This window comes from Palaemon carinicauda, chromosome 18 (genome assembly GCF_036898095.1).
Source record: "Palaemon carinicauda isolate YSFRI2023 chromosome 18, ASM3689809v2, whole genome shotgun sequence".
Lineage (NCBI taxonomy): Eukaryota > Metazoa > Arthropoda > Malacostraca > Decapoda > Palaemonidae > Palaemon > Palaemon carinicauda.
In genome coordinates this window covers 27,092,539-27,111,839 of record NC_090742.1, presented here as the reverse complement: position 1 = coordinate 27,111,839, position 19,301 = coordinate 27,092,539, and the positions used below count along the sequence as shown (strand labels likewise).

At 45.8% G+C, this 19,301-nt stretch overlaps 1 protein-coding gene across 4 annotated transcripts in view; it reads right to left on the bottom strand.

Moving 5' to 3' along the window:
- The window catches only part of LOC137657732 (uncharacterized), a 166,964-nt gene that overhangs the window by 34,807 nt on the left and 112,856 nt on the right, over positions 1-19,301 (bottom strand). For all 4 annotated transcript variants that reach the window (XM_068392184.1, XM_068392183.1, XM_068392185.1 and 1 more), the window contains 2 exons: positions 6,343-6,550; positions 5,938-6,069 (listed from right to left, as the gene is read on the bottom strand). In XM_068392184.1, the coding sequence (XP_068248285.1) occupies positions 5,938-6,069; positions 6,343-6,550 (340 nt within the window). The remainder of the gene's footprint in view (positions 1-5,937; positions 6,070-6,342; positions 6,551-19,301) is intronic.

Sequence of the window (19,301 nt, the reverse complement as noted above, 5' to 3'; positions counted from 1 at the left end):
TGTCGTGGATGAATCTAAATTCCATACCGACACCAATAGGTGAGCGAGCTAGTCAACCTAGCACTCCTTTACATTTTTTCTCTGGTATATTTAGCAGTAAATTACCTAAGAATAAGTGCTAATAGGAGCTTATTCACTGGCCGGCACAGGTTCAAGCCCAGAAATATGGGTTATGGGAAAACCCCGCGAAGTGGTGAATCCGCGATTGTCGAACCGCGAAGTAGCGAGGGTTCACTGTACTGCTAGGGTTTTCTTGGTTATATCACACTCCCCCTCGTAAGGAGTGTAGGGAAAACTTTCCTATACCTGAATATAAAGTTAAATGCTGAGTGGGGCTTATCTGCATCAAAATACAGTCAAGCTGACAAGATTTTTTATGCTGTGGCCCAAGAGAAGAGAAGACTGAAATGAAAAGAAAATGCCAGTCAATCTTTCCTTTCGTTCCAGACTCACACATAACTCTTGCCCTTGATCTGATGTTAATGGGCTTGTGAGAAGAGAAAAGGCAGCTATACCACCAGCTGTGTAGCTACAACAGGCTCTAAAAAAATGATCTCCCACCTCCAAAGAAAGCAACGGCTCAAACGCCACCCCCACTAAAAGCAGATACAACATTCCAAATGTTCAGGGAATGGAGACGTCGGTGAAATGACTATGCCGTCATGGTGGATTTTTCTAAGCTTTCACGTGAAAAAATAGATGATCCAGATGATGATGTGTTTAACCCTTGAAACACAGCGTGTTTTAGAACACACATTACAAATTTCCCCTTCCACAGAAAAGTCTGTAGATGAAGTCCAGGATGCTCTACAATTGCACATAAAGAATTTGAGGAATGAAGTGCTTCGCTGAAGCGAGTTGCTTAGCTGTAAGCAAATGGAAGGAGAATCTTTCCCCGATTTCTACATGAGACTTCGTCGCATTGCAGAAGAAGTTTGGTGCCCAAGTAATGAATGCTGCTGCATGTGAAGAGACCCCAGATGAAAATGATCATCTTGATAGGTATCCGAGTTAGTCCAGAAGTTGATTGTCTTGGATGCCAATTCTCCTCTACAAGATTTCGTCATTGCCTGTCGATCGTATGAGGCAGCTAAAACTGCAACTTCTGCCATACGTGGGCCACTCAGCCAGTTGTGTGTCATTTCTGTTTACTAGAGAAGCAAAAAGCCATGCGGAAAGCTTCCACCTTTGCCAAAGTCCTTGAGGCCGGCTGCTTTATGCCAGTACTGTGCCCATCAGCACGAAGCGGATAAATGCCCCCGCTGCCAACAGTACCTGCAAAAACTGTGACTGTCTTGGTCATTGGTCCAGGACATTGAAATGTCCTGCTAGTAAAGTCCAGTGCCGTCGTTGTCACCATATTGGACACTTCGATAAATGCTGCAAAGATAAAGAGAAAAATGGTTACCAAGACAGATCTTCAAACAACAGTGGTGCCTCTTCAGTTTCCAACAAAACTACAGGATTCACGGACCAGATGTCATTGCTTAGGATAGCCTTATGCCATCTACAAGATGCCCAAACCTATCTGTGTACTCTTGTCATCTGGCGATATTAAATCTCGCATCAAGATGTTACCGAACACAGGTGGCGACGTCACTGTTATCGGACAGCAACATCTTGACACCATGGGTATCTCCAGGAGCTGCTTGCAACCACCTCCACCGAATGTGACGTTCACCGTGAATGGATCTCCAATGTCACTGCTCTGGGTATTTTACAAGCTACCCTTACCTTAGGCAAGCAATCCTGTCATGCCAGGATTCAAGTTCACAAAAATGTGGAAGTTCCCTTTTAACCTATGGTCATTGTCAGGAACTGGCCATAATATCTCCAGACTTCCCCAAACCTATTTTGGAGGTCAAACACGTCAATAGATGCAAGGAGCTACCCTTCTCAGCAATCACATCACCTTCAGCAGCCAAGGAATACTTTCTTCAAGAGTTTAAAGATGTGTTGGTCTCAAAAGCAGATTTGAAGACAGATCCTCTCAAGCCAATGACTAGTCCTCCAATGAGAATTCACCTGAAGGATGGTGCAGTTCCTTTTACCATTCACACTCCAAGACAGATTCCTTTTGCATTTAAGGACCAAGTCAAAGAAGAGCTTGATTCTATGGTGGCTCAAGGGATCATCAAACCTGCTGGTGATAACCCTTCAGTTTGGTGCCACCCTCTCGTCATCATTGCCAAGATTGGAACAGGAGTATGTATCACCGTCGACCTAACCAAGTTGAACAGTCAAGTTTCTCGTCCAGCCCACCCTTCACCCACACCCTACACAGCTATTCGTAGTGTGGACACGAAGGCTCATTACTTCACTGCAGCTGATGCTCCCTACAGGTACAGTCAAATGGAACTGGCAGAAGAGGATCGACATTAACCATCTTTATTGCGCCATATCGTCGGTTCATAAATTGCAGATGACCAATGGGCTTCGCAGCTACTGGCGACGCCTCTGCCTGCCAGGTGATATGACCGTTGAAGGTGTCCAAAATTGTGTCAAGGTCATAGACGACCTCCTCCTCTACGATGAAGAGTACGTTACACATCATCGTATCCATGAAGTGCTCACCAGGTGCTGCAAGTTTGGGATCACACTCAACAAAGATAAATTTGTGGTAGCCACCCTTCCGTAAACTTCTGTGAGTACAATCTCTCAGAAAATGGCATTTCAGCTGATCAGCAGAAAAGTCACTGCCATCAAGGATTTCCCAACCCCACCTAACCTCACAGACCTCAGATCGTTCATGGAATTGGGCAACTTGTTAGCGGAGTTTACGCCTGACATCTCCATTGCAGCCCAACCTTTACGCCCTCTGATGACCACCAAGAATTTTTGTCTGGACTTCGGACCATGATGAAGCATTTCAACGCATCAAGTTAGCTTTCACCTGTCCACCAATTCTCACCCTCTTTGACCCAGACCTACCTGTTGTCCTTCAAACGGATGCTTCATGCCTCAACGGCATTGGATATGCTCTCTTACAGGATCATGGTAATGGACACCTGCGTCTAGTTCAGTGTGGTTCTCGTTTTCTCGCCGATGCAGAGACACGCTATGCCACCATCGAGCTCAAGATGCTAGCCGTTGTCTTTACTCTGATGACGGATCACCGGCCCCTCATACCAATTCTGAACAGTTATACGCTGGATGCCGTCGAAAACTCCCGTCTCCAACCCATCATGGAGAAGATCTCACCTTACATCTTTTCAGCTGTGTGGCATGCTGGTAAGTTGCTCTGCGTTCCAGATGCATTATCTAGAGCCCCGGTCAGCTACCCCAAACAGGAGGATGAGATCTCAGGTGCTTCTTCTGCTGCTCATCTCCATTACTCTTTCAGACGAGTCTTCAGCTCAGGATGCCGACAGGATACTCCAAGATCTCCCTGATGCAGCAAGAGCAGATCCTGCGTATACTCGTCTACTCGATTATGTCACATCAGGATTTCCTCGAAACAGATATGATCTTTACAATTCTGTACTTCCATACTGGAAACTACGTGGAGATCTTTATGCTAATGGTGAGCTTGTCTTGTATGGAGCAAGAGTTGTAGTTCCTGCCGCCATTCGTCACCACTCCTTGTCCCACTTGCATGAAAGCCACAGAGGTGTAGAAGTGACCAAACGCAGAGCAAGGCAGTCCGGTTTCTGGGCTGGCATTGACTCTGACATTGTCAACATGGTCAGAGCTTGAGAGGCATATCAGACATTGCAGCCATCTTAGCAGCAGGAACCTTTAATGAACGACGATAAACCAACAAGACCCTTTGAGTCTGTCTCAGCTGACTTTTTTGTTGTTGCAGGTAAAGCTTTCCTTGTTGTCGTCAATAGCCTATCAGGATGGCCAGTTGTCGCACCCTGCAAAGACAATACTACCACCCCTAACACAATCAGGATCTTCTGCAGATACTTTCGTGAAGTTGGTGTTCCTCTTCGCCTTAGGACAGATGGAGGACCACAATTCACCAGCACAGAGTTCAAGGATTTTATAAAGAGATGGGGAGTTCGACACATGGTAACATCACCTCACTATCCGCAATTGAATGGTCACGCCGAAGCCGCCATGAAGTCAGTTAAGCACCTCATCCTGAAAACAGCCCTGTCTGGCAACATCAATTGTGAAGATTTTGACCGTGGCTTGTTGGTTGGAGCTCAGGAATACTCCTAATTTTACAGGACACTCCCCTGCTCAGGTCCTATATGGCCGACCTCTCCAGTTATGTATTCCTGCCCATCCAAAAGCATTCTTCAAGGAGTGGCAGGTCAAGACTGAAGACTATGACTGCCGTGCTGCTGCCCGCTATGAGCAGGTAAAGACCTAGTTTGACCAGCATGCCCGCCCCTTGCCAAAGTTGAGCGTCGGACAGCAAGTTCGGATTCAAGACCCGACCTCTCATCGTTAGGACAAAGTTGGCATTGTCATGGGCCTTGGAAAGTCAAGAAACTATCAAATTTGTCTCCCTAGTGGTCGTGTGTGGTGGCGCAATCGCCGTTTTCTTCCGGCCCAGCACCACCCAATATCAGTGACCCCTTTCTCCCTGACCTTATGGCCCCTTGCCAGGACCTAGAAAGACAGTCCTTAGTCACTATTCCTCCAGAGAACCCACATTGTTCCCAAAGACTCATAGAAAAGGAGTCTACTCGAGATTGCACTACGAGCGTGAGGGGGAGGGAGGTGTAGGTAAATGAAAAGACACATTTAACATGTACCAATATTCATTATTCTATATGTACCATTTATTGTATTTTGTGCTTTCAAGCATTACTTCCAGGTGTTGCATATCGGCAGAATAATTCATATCTTATTAATATGATATGCCAATATTGTATTAGCATTGACAACATTTACTTATTGTTCCCATGATGCACTTTCTTGTTCGTCCTGATCTCTTACTGATAAGTTATCTTCCCGTTGTTCCTACGGACTTCGTAATTTCCTCGTAATAAGACATTAAGAACCTACTTTTAAAGATGCATCCTTGCCCCACCTATTATGGTTAAGGAAATTACCAACACGTACAGGGACTTATGGGCCAAATCCCTCAATAATGAGAAGCAAATGTCGTCTGACATTGTTTCACCTCTTCCTGTAATACCAGGGTCACATAGAGCTTCTTATTGAAAGCTTAAATTGTGCTTACACATAAAACTTTGTGCCCTTTGATTTGAGTTTTTTAAGGAAGATGGAGAGGGTAGCAAATGGGTCCAGTCAATGATCTCCCTTAACCCAAAAGAAGTGTTTTTTGTTCCTCTTCTCTTCACCTTCTCAGTGCTAACAAAAGGTGTTGCAAGTGTGGTCTCAAAACACAAGAGTAAACAAATCAGATCATTGGTTACTTTTTCCCAGTCAGGAAGAAGTTGAAAACAGGAATCACAAGTTGACTGATTCTGGGGTATGAAGGAGGATGAGACTTTCCTTCATCTCCTGAAACAGGGATTGTAGAAGGAGATCCTGTACTATGCCGCCTGTTAACCCATTCTGCCAATAGCCATGTAAGAAAGGTGACCGTTCTGAGGGTGAGGCTCTTGTCTGTAGCCAACTTCAACAATCCGTAAATTGCCCTTTTAAGGGAAGGGAGAACCTTGGTCGCATATCTGGGTGGTAGTCTCCCTTTGAACAAAACTGTCCAAACTACATATAAGTGAGAATTGCTCTATTAATAATGAAACCTCAATTACCTAAGACCTGGCTTATGGATAGCCCATAGACCTCCATTGCTAGCCTTGAAATAGGGCAACCACATTTACATATCAAAGACCAATTTCATGATGAACACAAATTTCTATCTGACATCTGGACTTCCTATCTACCTTTGTAAAATAGAGAAAAAAAACACCTACTGTACTTCCAAAAGTGGCATAAGGCAAGCTCTAAAAGATATTAACACCTGTTAATGATAATGACAACAAAATTGTATAAAAAATTATTACTTACGTTGCATTGCTCGTTCTCCTCGACATGCTTGGACAAAGTATAATCTTGGCTTATCGTGCAGTACTTGACTGAAGCATAGTTTCCGCAAATCAGTAATATGCAAACAAGAACGATCATGCAAGTAAATTTGATCTGTGAAGTAAAATATTCATTTTGAACAAAATAGATAAAAAAAAATCCTCCACTGTATCTTTGGGTTATATCACTAACAACAAAGTACACTGTACTGTATAAGGTTTGTATGCAATAGCCACATTTTATCATAATAAAACAAAAATGGATTTAAAAAATGAAAATAGAGAAAAGAATATCCGATCATTTTTAATTTTCATGGATTCTCAATTGATAATTATTGTAAAGAAGCAGTAAAAATCAATAGAAAAAGTAGGAAAAATAGTACATTACCATATTCATCTCCATGGGTCATGACACACACAACTAAACAAGATACAACCGCTAACTGTGGACTGACACGTAAAGTTTTGAAGTATCGCTGAATTTGTTCATGATCAGGATTGTCCAAATGCATCACATGAAAGCCAAAGAGCTTGAATGTACCAGCAAGTCTTTCACTATCAATATCTGATCCATGCCTCTCTCCTAGCGATGGTATCTGAAGACAAATGTAGTTATGTCCTTAGTAAGAAAAATTTTATTTTCCTTAGTAAAATAAATTTTTGAATATACTTACCCAATGATCATATAGCTGTCAGCTCTGCTGCCCGACAGAAAAAACCTACGGGCGGAATACGCCAGCGATCGCTATACAGGTGGGGGTGTACATCAACAGCGCCATCTGTCAAGTAGGTACTCAAGTACTCGATGTCAACAAGAACCAATTTTCTCCTCTGTCCACTGGGTCTCTATTGGGGAGGAAGGGTGGGTCCTTTAATTTATGATCATCGGGTAAGTATATTCAAAAATTTATTTTACTAAGGAAAATAACATTTTTCAATATTAAACTTACCCGATGATCATATAGCTGATTCACACCCAGGGGGGTGGGTAGAGACCAGCATTACATGTTGACATATTATGAGCTAAGTATTCCGTATTTCATTTTAGCAGTTATTCAAAATAACAAGCATAAAATAAATAAGTACCTGGTAAGGAAGACGACTTGAACAATTACTCTGCCTTTTTAAGTACGTCTTCCTTACTGAGCCTCGCGATCCTCATAGGATGCTGAGCGACTCCTAGGAGCTGAAGTATCAAGGGTTGCAACCCATACTAAAGGTCCTCATCAAAACCCCTAATCTAGGCGCTTCTCAAGAAATGATTGACCACCCGCCAAATCAAGTAGGATGCGAAAGGCTTCTTAGCCTTCCGGACAACCCAAAAATATTTCAAGAGAAAGATTAAAAAGGTTCTGGAATTAGGGAATTGTAGTGGTGGAGCCCCCACCACTACTGCACTCGTTGCTACGAATGGTCCCAGAGTGTATCAGTTCTCGTAAAGAGACTGGACATTCTTAAGATAAAAGACGCGAACACTGATTTGCTTTTCCAATAGGTTGCGTCGAATATACTTTGCAGAGATCTATTTTGTTTAAAGGCCACGGAAGTTGTGACAGCTCTAACTTCGTGTGTCCTTACCTTCAGCCAAGCTTGGTCTTCCTCATTCAGAAGGGAATGAGCTTCTCGTATTAACAGTCTGATAAAATAGGATAAAGAATTCTCTGACATAGGCAAAGATGGATTCTTAACTGAACACCATAAAGCTTCAGACGGGCCTCGTAAAGGTTTAAAAAAGAACTTAAGAGCCCTTACAGGACATAATAATCTTTTTAGTTCATTTCCAACCATACGATAAGCTTGGAATATCGAACGATATTGGTCAAGGCCGAGAAGGCAGCTCGTGTTTGGCTAGAAAACCAAGTTGTAGAACATGTAGCCGTTTCGGATGAGAATCCGATGTTCTTGCTGAAGGCATGAATCTCACTGACTCTTTTAGCTGTGGTTAAGCATATCAGGAAAAGAGTCTTAAAGGTGAGATCTTTCAGGGAGGCTGATTGAAGTGGTTCGAACCTGTCTGACATAAGGAATCTTAGAACCACGTCTAAGTTCCAACCAGGTGTAACCAAACGACGCTCCTTCGTGGTCTCAAAAGACTTAAGGAGGTCCTGTAGATCTTTATTGTTGGAAAGATCTAAGCCTCTGTGACGGAAGACTGATGCCAACATGCTTCTGTAACCCTTGATAGTGGGAGCTGAAAGAGATCGTTCTTTCCTCAGATATAAGAGGAAGTCAGCTATTTGAGTTACAGAGGTACTGGTCGAGGATACGGATACTGACTTGCACCAGTTTCGGAAGATTTCCCACTTCGATTGGTAGACTCTAAGGGTGGATGTTCTCCTTGCTCTAGCAATCGCTCTGGTTGCCTCCTTCGAAAAACCTCTAGTTCTCGAGAGTCTTTCGATATTCTGAAGGCAGTCAGACGAAGAGCGTGGAGGCCTTGGAGTACCTTCTTACGCGTGGCAGACGTAGCAGGTCCACCCTTAGGGGAAGTGTTCTGGGAACGTCTACTAGCCATCGAAGTACCTCGGTAAGTTATTCTCTCGCGGGCCAGAGGGAAGCAACTAGCGTCAACTTTGTCCCTTCGTGAGAGGCGAACTTCTGCAGTACCTTGTTGACAATCTAGAACGGAGGGAATGCATATAGATCTAGATGAGACCAATCTAGTAGAAAGGCATCTATATGAACTACTGCTGGGTCCGGGATAGGTGAGCAAAGTATTGGGAGCCTCTTGGTCATCGAGGTTGCGAAGAGATCTATGGTTGGCAGGCCCCAGGTGGCCCAAAGTCTCTTGCATACATCCTTGTGGAGGGTCCAATATGTTGGAATTATTTGTCCCTTCCTACTGAGACAATCTGCTATGACATTCAAGTTGCCTTGGATGAACCTCGTTACTAGTGAAAAGTCTAGACCTGTTGAACAGGAGAGGAGGTCACTTGCGAACTCGTACCATGTCAGAGAGTAGGTCCCTCCTTGCTTGGAGATGTACGTCAAAGCAGGGAGTTGACCGTGTTCACCTCCACCACTTTGCCTTGAAGGAGAGACCTGAAGCTTTTCCAGGTCAGACGTACTGCCAGAAGCTTCTTGCAGTTGAAATGCATTGTCCTTTGACTCGAGTTCCATAATCCCGAGCATTCCCTACCGCCTAATGTCGCACCCCAGCCTACGTCCGATGCGTCCGAGAAGAGAACGTGATTGGGAGTCTGAACAGTCAGGGGAAAACCCTTTCAAAGGTTGATAAGTCCTTTCACCAAGTCAGACCAGACTTTATCTTTCCGGAAACCGGGATCGAGACCGCTTCTAGCGTCTTGTCCTTTTCCAGTGAAAAGCTAGATGATACAGAAGAGGACGGAGGTGTAGTCTTCCAAGTGACACAAATTGAACCACGGATGACAGTGTCCTAACCAGACTCATCCACAGCCTGACAGGGCAGTGTTCCTTCTTCAGCATCTTCTGGATGGATAGCAGGGCTGGGGGTTGATCGTTTTGTTCAGCAATGTCCTCATCAGAGGGTTCCTCATCCGAAACTGATGAGGAAACGGCAACGGAGTGGGCAACGTCTGACTCGCTGAATCCGGTCGCACTGGTGGATGCGTGACGGAGCCGGACACAAGATCATGGAACTGCTGCACAGTCTGTGAACTGTCAACCATGGGGACGCGAGGAAGTACAGCGTCAACCCGAAACTGTCTAGACTGTCTGGGTTGTGCAGTCAACCCCCTACCGGGTTGCTGAGGTTGCCGCACTGCGTCACAACAAGTCACCTCTGCTGGTTGTTGAACGTCTTCCTAGTGACACACTGAACGTCCACAACCACCTCCGAGAGTCGCTTAACGTCAACGTGCGACTGGCAACCCACACTGGGTCGCACCGGTGGAGGAACCATCTCAACTGGCGGACGTGAGTAGGATACCTCAGCGTCAACAGGGCGTACAACCAACCGGTAGGAAGGTTGTTGGCTAGAAGGTTCTTCTCCGTAAAAAATCCTCTATCAAGGACACAAGCTTGGACTGCATGTCTTGCAACAAAGCCCATTAGGGTCTATGGGAGCAGGTGTGGCAACAGACGGGGTTAGCGACTGAAGCGGAACCATTTACCATCCCTGGAAGCATTGTTATGCTTTAAATAAAGTCCATAGGAGGCTAAGCAGCTTAAGGCTCCTCTCCAAATGACAGAGTCCTCAAAGGAATATCAGAAGGAGGGAGAACAGCACTTTCTCATCTACAGGAACCATGTCCGAGAAAAGCTAGGTTATCTCAGTGAGGGTCTCACTGGTGCATAAGCAGCAGACCAGAAGGCAACGTTATGTAACTGCTTGACAGTCTGTGAACTGTCAAAAACTGAACTGTCAACCACAACAGGTGCGTGAGGACATACAGCACTGGTGCATTAGTAGCAGACCAGAAGGCAACGTCATGTAACTGCTTGACAGTCTGTGAGCTGGCAACAACCAAAGCTGTGTGGGGAAGCCTCAACTCCTGACTGACTAGTCTGCTGCGGGCGAGTGGCGGTAACCACAGTGGGTTGCGGAGGCTGACACACCGTGTCAAAACACGGCAGCTTGTGGTAGCTCACGCACGGCAACGGAGTGCTCCGTGTGTCTGAGGGAGTCAGCATGCGTCTGGCAGGGTCGACTGCGCATGGGTGGAGGAGCTCTCACAACAAGAGTGTGGGAGCAGGCAGCCATGCTGGGCGCACAACCGTGGCAGGCTGTAGGCAAACGGGTGCATCGTCAACCTTCTCCGCAGTCGGAGTGTGGGAGCAGGCAACAACCAAAGCGGAGTGGTGGTGCGTGGTGGGGACTGCCGTGGGTTGCGGAAACTAACGCATCGCGTCAAAACACGGCAGCTTGACTCCACCTTCCCACTGCTGATGCGGTAGCTCACGCATGTTAACGGAGGGAGCCGCACGTCGGCTAACGTTAACATGCGTCTGGCAGGGTCGATTGCGCATCGGAGGTGGAGCTCTCCGCAGCCGGAGGTGGGAGCAGGCAGCCTCAGCGTGAGCTGGGCGCACAACCGTGGCAGGTTGTAGGCTAACGAGAGCAGTGTAAACCTTCTCCGCACGAAACTCCTGCATAACCGCAGCTAACTGAGTCTGCATAGACTGCAGTAAAGACCACTTAGGGTCTACAAAAAACGGCAACAAACGGAGCTACTGTCCGTTGTGACTGAGGGTCTAAAACAGCTGGTGCGGCAACAGACGGAGTTACTGCCTGTTGCGGTACCACCTTGCCTCTCTTGGGAGGTGTGCAGTCGTCGGATGACTGCAGCGAGTCCGAACTGACCCAGTGGCTACACCTAGGCCGTTGGACTTGCGCGGAAGGGACCGACTTGCACTTAAAAGCTGCAAGATTTGGTCCATGGTTTCTACGAGAAACCTCTTCCGCAGACGAGGAATAAATGGGCTCTCTCGTCTTTGTGTGGGTGGGGCGATCTCACGTCGGCAACGTGTGTAGATACGCCCGAAACCACGGAGGGAAAAACGTCTGTTCGTCGATCAAGGCCTGTGGAACCCATAAGTCGTTCGACATTACTTCTCCCCTGGGCTTGGGAGCTTGTAAGAGGTCCCGGACTAGGTGAACAACTGGCACGAACAGACGAACCCTCGGACGCAACACTGTAACACTTTGCGCATATCACTTTATCCCTTTTGATTTTCTGTTTGCACTTATTTCACTGAAATCGAAACTTTAACTGATTTCTACCTGAAACACGCAATCCTATCCTTCATTAAAAGGTAGTAATTGCGAAAACAGTTTTACAATGCAACAGAAAAACATAAATAAAGATAAAGAATTCAGTGGCTGGAAAAGAGACTAAACACTAGATCAAATAAACTACGTTTACAATCTCTCACCGCATAAAGCCTGGGAACAAGAATAAAACTCTAGAAACGTTTTACCTTCTTCCCCTACAGCGACTAGGGAGAAGAGTAAAAAACGAATTCAGTGGCTGGAAAAGAGACTAAACACTAGATCAAATAAACTACGTTTACAATCTCTCACCGCATAAAGCCTGGGAACAAGAATAAAACTCTAGAAACGTTTTACCTTCTTCCCCTACAGCGACTAGGGAGAAGAGTAAAAAAAAACGAGAACAACGTTACCCGCTTGAACGAAACGTTTATTCTCCTCTCTCTCCCTCCGTCTCTATCTCTCTCTCTCTTCTCTCTTGACTTAGCACCTGAGAGAAGAGCCCAATTATATATCGTTAAAACATGTTATTTGCTAAAGGAAAAAACTGAAAGGTTTCCCAAATAAAAAGTTCCTTTATTTAGAATTTAAACCATTTAAGCTAAGAAAGAATGAACGAAACGCTAGAATCGGTTTACTCTTACTGCAACGTGAAACCGTGATACACTCTCTCTCTATCGTAACGATAGAGCGCATGTTGAACGTTCTGAACGTCAACAACTGCGGAGACTAAAAAACTAAACGTTAGTTCATCTTTGAAAACAGTACGAGACTATCAAAGAAATTCTTTCATAAAACATTAAAATTAAAAAAGTATTAAATTCTTAAAAGGTTAAATACGATATGACGGGCTCAATGTTAATTAACTTCGGTTCCAAGTAAGGACCGCCTACTATTAGGAAAGGTCGCATATAAACAAACATAAAAATTAATTTTTATAAGTTTATAATAAATGGAAAGTTAATCGAAGAGGCCTATAAAGGCGGAGAGATATAAAATAAATAGATCTATAACTTGTTAAGAAAAATTACCAAAAACCTAAACACACTTCCGTCTAAGGGAAGGGTCGGCCATTTAAAAGTGAAAGAGAGTCCATACTCTCTTCGTCACCATAATTAAATCTATCCAAAACGAGTTCAAGTTTTGAAATGAAGATAAAACCCCTGCATAGCGAAAGCTCAAAACTGGAATAGTGTACTTCACCAAATCGTTGTGAAAACAAATCCAGTTAGGGACGGCGTATTTAGTAGGTCTTGCCTTTGGCACGACAGAGAGAAAATTGATTCTTGTTGACATCGAGTACTTGAGTACCTACTTGACAGATGGCGCTGTTGATGTACACCCCCACCTGTATAGCGATCGCTGGCGTATTCCGCCCGTAGGTTTTTTCTGTCGGGCAGCAGAGCTGACAGCTATATGATCATCGGGTAAGTTTAATATTGAAAAAAATAATGATGTAAGTAACAATAACAAAACATATTCCTCCATATAAAAGATGTCTTTATATAAAAGATGAAGTCATAGAAACTAAATTTTCAAATAGAGAAATACTGGAATAGTGGAGAAATTATTAAAAAAAAAAACTTCTAAGCATGATCCAAAGAATGTTAGTATAAGAGATGGATCAATTGACAACATAAATGCTTTCCAGGTTAAAAAGGCCCCTTGGGAAGATTAAAACTACAAAAACCCTAGGAGCATCTATAACAGCATCTGACTTGATAAAAGTGGCAGGAAACCTTGTCATCCATGTGGTTATTTAAGTACATATAATATACATGAAACTCTGATAAAGGAGAAATACCAGAAGAGTGGGAAAGGTTATGTTAATGACGTACTAAAGTAAAGAGACTGCACTTTAGTTTAGAAATTACATGGAAATAAATTTTTTTACATGTTATGGTCATACAGTACATTATATGAAAAATGTTATTTTTATAATAAAATAAATTTTTGAATATACTTACCCGGTGATTATAATAGCTGCAACTCTGTTGCTCGACAGAAAACTCTAAGGTAAAACTCGCCAGCGATCGCTACACAGGTTGCGGGTGTGCCCAACAGCGCCATCTGTCGTCCAGATACCCAGTACTCAATGTAAACAAAGACTCAATTTTCTCCTCGTTCCACTGCGTCTCTATTGGGGAGGAAGGGAGGGTCCTTTAATTTATAATCACCGGGTAAGTATATTCAAAAATTTATTTCATTATAAAAATAACATTTTTCAATATTTAACTTAGCCGGTGATTATAATAGCTGATTCACACCCAGGGGGGTGGGTAGAGACCAGCAATATATGTTTACATTATTATGAGCTAAGAGTTTTTATTTCATTTTAGAAGTTATCAAAATAACAAAAACAAAATAAATAGGTACCTGGTAAGGAAGTCGACTTGAACAATTACTCTGCCTTTTTAAGTACGTCTTCCTTACGGAGCCTCGCGATCCTCTTAGGATGCTGATCGACCCCTAGGATCTGAAGTATCAAGGGTTGCAACCCATACAACAGGACCTCATCAAAACCCCTAATCTAGGCGCTTCTCAAGAAATGACTTTGACCACCCGCCAAATCAACCAGGATGCGAAAGGCTTCTTAGCCTTCCGGACAACCCAAAAACAACAATAAAAACATTTCAAGAGGAAGATTAAAAAGGTTATGGAATTAGGGAATTGTAGTGGTTGAGCCCTCACCCACTACTGCACTCGCTGCTACGAATGGTCCCAGAGTGTAGCAGTCCTCGTAAAGAGACTGGACATCCTTAAGATAAAAAGACGCGAACACTGACTTGCTTCTCCAATAGGTTGCGTCCATTATACTTCGCAGAGATCTATTTTGTTTAAAGGCCACGGAAGTTGCGACAGCTCTAACTTCATGTGTCCTTACCTTCAGCAAAGCTTGGTCTTCCTCACTCAGATGGGAATGAGCTTCTCGTATTAACAGTCTGATAAAATAGGATAAAGCATTCTTTGACATAGGCAAAGATGGTTTCTTAACTGAACACCATAAAGCTTCAGACAGGCCTCGTAAAGGTTTAGTTCGTTTTAAATAGAACTTAAGAGCTCTCACAGGGCATAAGACTCTTTCTAGTTCATTTCCAACCATATTCGATAAGCTTGGAATATCGAACGATTTCGGCCAAGGTCGAGAAGGCAGCTCGTTTTTGGCTAGAAAACCAAGTTGTAGAGAACATGTAGCCGTTTCAGATGAAAATCCGATGTTCTTGCTGAAGGCATGAATCTCACTGACTCTTTTAGCTGTGGCTAAGCATACCGGGAAAAGAGTTTTTAAGGTGAGATCTTTCAGGGAGGCTGATTGTAACGGCTCGAACCTGTCTGACATGAGGAATCTTAGTACCACGTCTAAATTCCAACCAGGTGTAACCAAACGACGCTCCTTCGTGGTCTCAAAAGACTTAAGGAGGTCCTGTAGATCTTTATTGTTAGAAAGATCTAAGCCTCTGTGACGGAAGACTGCTGCCAACATGCTTCTGTAACCCTTGATAGTGGGAGCTGAAAGAGATCGTTCTTTCCTCAGGTATAAGAGGAAGTCAGCTATTTGAGTTACAGAGGTACTGGTCGAGGATACAGATACTGACTTGCACCAGTTTCGGAAGACTTCCCACTTCGATTGGTAGACTCTAAGGGTGGATGTTCTCCTTGCTCTAGCAATCGCTCTGGCTGCCTCCTTCGAAAAGCCTCTAGCTCTCGAGAGTCTTTCGATAGTCTGAAGGCAGTCAGACGAAGAGCGTGGAGGCCTTGGTGTACCTTCTTTACGTGTGGCTGACGTAGAAGGTCCACCCTTAGAGGAAGAGTTCTGGGAACGTCTACTAGCCATCGAAGTACCTCGGTGAACCATTCTCTCGCGGGCCAGAGGGGAGCAACTAGCGTCAACCTTGTCCCTTCGTGAGAGGCGAACTTCTGCAGTACCTTGTTGACAATCTTGAACGGAGGGAATGCATATAGATCTAGATGTGACCAATCTAGGAGAAAGGCATCTATATGAACTGCTGCTGGGTCCGGGATTGGTGAGCAATATATTGGGAGCCTCTTGGTCATCGAGGTTGCGAAGAGATCTATGGTCGGCTGGCCCCAGGTGGCCCAAAGTCTCTTGCATACATCCTTGTGGAGGGTCCATTCTGTTGGAATTATTTGTCCCTTCCGACTGAGACAATCTGCCATGACATTCAGGTTGCCTTGGATGAACCTCGTTACTAGCGATATGTTTAGACCTTTTGACCAGGTGAGGAGGTCCCTTGCGATCTCGTACAACGTCAGTGAGTGGGTCCCTCCTTGCTTGGAGATGTACGCCAAAGCCGTGGTGTTGTCCGAGTTCACCTCCACCACTTTGCCTTGAAGGAGAGACCTGAAGCTTTTCAAGGCCAGATGTACTGCCAGTAGCTCCTTGCAGTTGATATGCATTGTCCTTTGACTCGAGTTCCATATTCCCGAGCATTCCCGACCGTCTAATGTCGCGCCCCAGCCTACGTCCGATGCGTCCGAGAAGAGAACGTGGTTGGGAGTCTGAACAGCCAGGGGCAGGCCCTCTCTGAGGCTGATACTGTCCTTCCACCATGTCAGGCAAGACTTCATCTTCTCGGAAATGGGGATCGAGTCCGCTTCTAGCGTCTTGTCCTTTTTCCAGTGAAATGCTAGGTGATATTGAAGAGGACGGAGGTGTAGTCTTCTTAATGATACGAACTGTTCCAGGGATGATAGCGTCCCTATCAGACTCATCCACTTCCTGACTGAACATCGTTCCTTCTTCAGCATGTTCTGGATGCATAACTGGGCTTGGCTTGTTCTGGGGGCCGACGGAAAAGCCCGAAAAGCTAGACTGTGAATCTCCATCCCTAAATACACAATAGTTTGGGATGGGACCACTTGTGACTTTTCCATATTGACAAGGAGACCCAATTCCTTGGTCAGATCTAGAGTCCACTTTAGATCCTTCAGACAGCGACGACTGGAAGAAGCTCTGAGAAGCCAGTCGTCCAAATAGAGGGAGGCTCGGATGTCCGCTAAATGAAGGAATTTGGCTACATTCCTCATCAGCCTCGTAAACACAAGAGGAGCTGTGCTTAGGCCAAAGCACAGGGCTTGAAACTGGTAGACAACCTTTTCGAAAACGAATCTCAGAAAAGGTTGGGAGTCCGGGTGGATGGGGACGTGGAAGTAGGCGTCCCTTAGGTCTAACGAGACCATCCAGTCTTCCCTTCTGACCGCTGCTAGAACCGACTTTGTGGTCTCCATGGAGAACGTCTGCTTTGTGACAAAGACATTCAGCGCACTGACGTCTAGCACCGGCCTCCACCCTCCTGTCTTCTTGGACACCAAGAAGAGACGGTTGTAGAATCCCGGGGTTTGATGGTCCAGGACTTTGACTACCGCTCCCTTCTCTAGTAAGAGAGACACTTCCTGTTTCAATGCTCGTCTCTTGTCTTCCCCTCTGTACCTGGGAGAGAGATCGATGGGGGACGTTGCTAGAGGGGGTTTTCGTACAAAAGGGATCTTGTACCCCTCTCTGAGCAACTTCACAGATTGTGCATCTGCGCCTCTCTTTTCCCAGGTCTGCCAGAAGTTCTTGAGTCTGGCTCCCACTGCTGTCTGAAGAAGTTGGCAGTCAGACTCTGCCCTTAAAGGACTTGGTTCCTTTCTTCTTTCCACGTCTCCCTTCGGCACGAGCACCTCCTCTGCTGGAGGCTCTGCCACGAAAGGGCGGAATAAAACGGGACGCTGGAGTGTCCATCCTTGGTCTAGCTGACAAGGTAGGCAAAGGGGTGGCTTTGCGAGCAGAGGACGCAACAAGATCGTGAGTATCCTTCTGTATCAAAGAAGCGGCAATTTCTTTAATCAGGTCCTCTGGAAAAAGGCACTTGGAAAGAGGAGCAAACAGAAGTTCGGATCTCTGGCATGGTGTAACTCCAGCTGAAAGGAATGAACACAGGTTTTCACGCTTCTTAAGGACTCCGGACACAAAAGATGCAGCAAGCTCATTAGACCCATCACGTACGGCCTTGTCCATGCAGGACATAATGAGCAAGGAAGTCTCCTTCTCCGTCGGAGAGATCTTTCTGCTTAGAGCTCCTAGACACCAGTCTAAGAAGTTAAAAACCTCGAAGGCTCTAAATATCCCTTTCAAAAGGTGGTCCAGGTCCGAAGATGACCAACATATCTTTGAGCGTCTCATGGCTAGGCGGCGGGGAGAGTCTACAAGACTTGAGAAGTCGCCCTGGGCAGAGGCAGGAACTCCCAAGCCGAGAACTTCTCCCGTGGCATACCAGACGCTCGATCTAGAAGAGAGTCTAGCAGGGGGAAACGTAAAAGCTGTCTTCCCTAAACTCTTTTTGGACTGCAGCCATTCTCCTATCACCCGCAAAGCTCTCTTGGACGAGCGTGCGAGGACGAGTCTAGTAAAGGCAGGAGTGGTTGACGGCATGCCTAACACAAACTCTGACGGAGGCGAACGCGGAGCTACAGACACAAACTGGTCCGGAAACATCTCTTTGAACAGGGCCAAAACTTTTCTAAAGTCCAAAGAGGGTTGCGTAGACTTAGGCTCGTCCAGTTCTGAATGCGGTTCATCTACGTGTGCAGCACCATCATCATCAGAAAGTCCCTCATCCGATAACTGATGAGGGAACGGCAACGGAGTGGGTAACGGCTGGTTGGCTGAGTCCGGTCGCACGGGTGCATGCGTGACTGAGCCGGACGCAACGTCATGGAACTGCTGCCCAGTCTGTGAGCTGGCAACAACCATAGCAGCGCGGGGACGCACAGCGTCTACTCCAGACTGTCTAGACTGATGTGGGTGAGCAGTGGCAACCACACTGGGTTGCGGAGGTTGACGCACCGCGTCAAAACAAAACAACTCTGACGGTTGTTGAACCTCACGAACGTCAACGGATACCTCCGTGCGTCGCTGAACGTCAACATGCGGCTGGCAGATCACACTGGAACGCATGGGTGGCGGAACTCTCTCAACTGGAGTGCGTGAGAAGGTTACCTCAGCGTCCCCAGGACGCACAACCGATCGTGTGGGTGGTTGTAGGCAAGGAGCTGCACTAGCTGGTGCGGCAGCAACCTTCTCCGCACGAAAGTCCTGCATAAGCGACGTTAATTGAGACTGCATGTCTTGCAGTAAAGACCACTTAGGGTCTACAGGAGCAGGTGCGGCGACAGACGGTGTAACTGTCTGAAGCGGTACCGCTTTGCCTCTCTTAGGAGGTGAGCAGTCATCGGATGACTGCAGCGAGTCTGAACTGACCCAGTGGCTACAGCTGGGCCGTTGGACTTGTGCGGAAGGGACCGACTTGCGCTTTAACGGTCGTGAGACCTTGGTCCAGGGTTTCTTGCGAGAAACACCTTCCGAAGACGAGGTATAAATGGGCTCTCTCGTCTTTGTTAGGCAGGGGCGATCTTGGGTAGATACGCCCGATACCACGGAGGGAACGTCTGTTCGCTGATTAAAGCCTCTCGAACCCATTTGTCGTACGACATTGCTTCTCCCCTGGACTTGGGAGCTTGCAAGAGGTCCCGGACTAGGAGGACGACAGGCACGAACAGACGAACCCTCAAGCGCAACACTATCCACAACACTATCACTCACTTTAACACTTCCCACTGCACTTTTACACTTCAGCTCCTTCACATCCGCC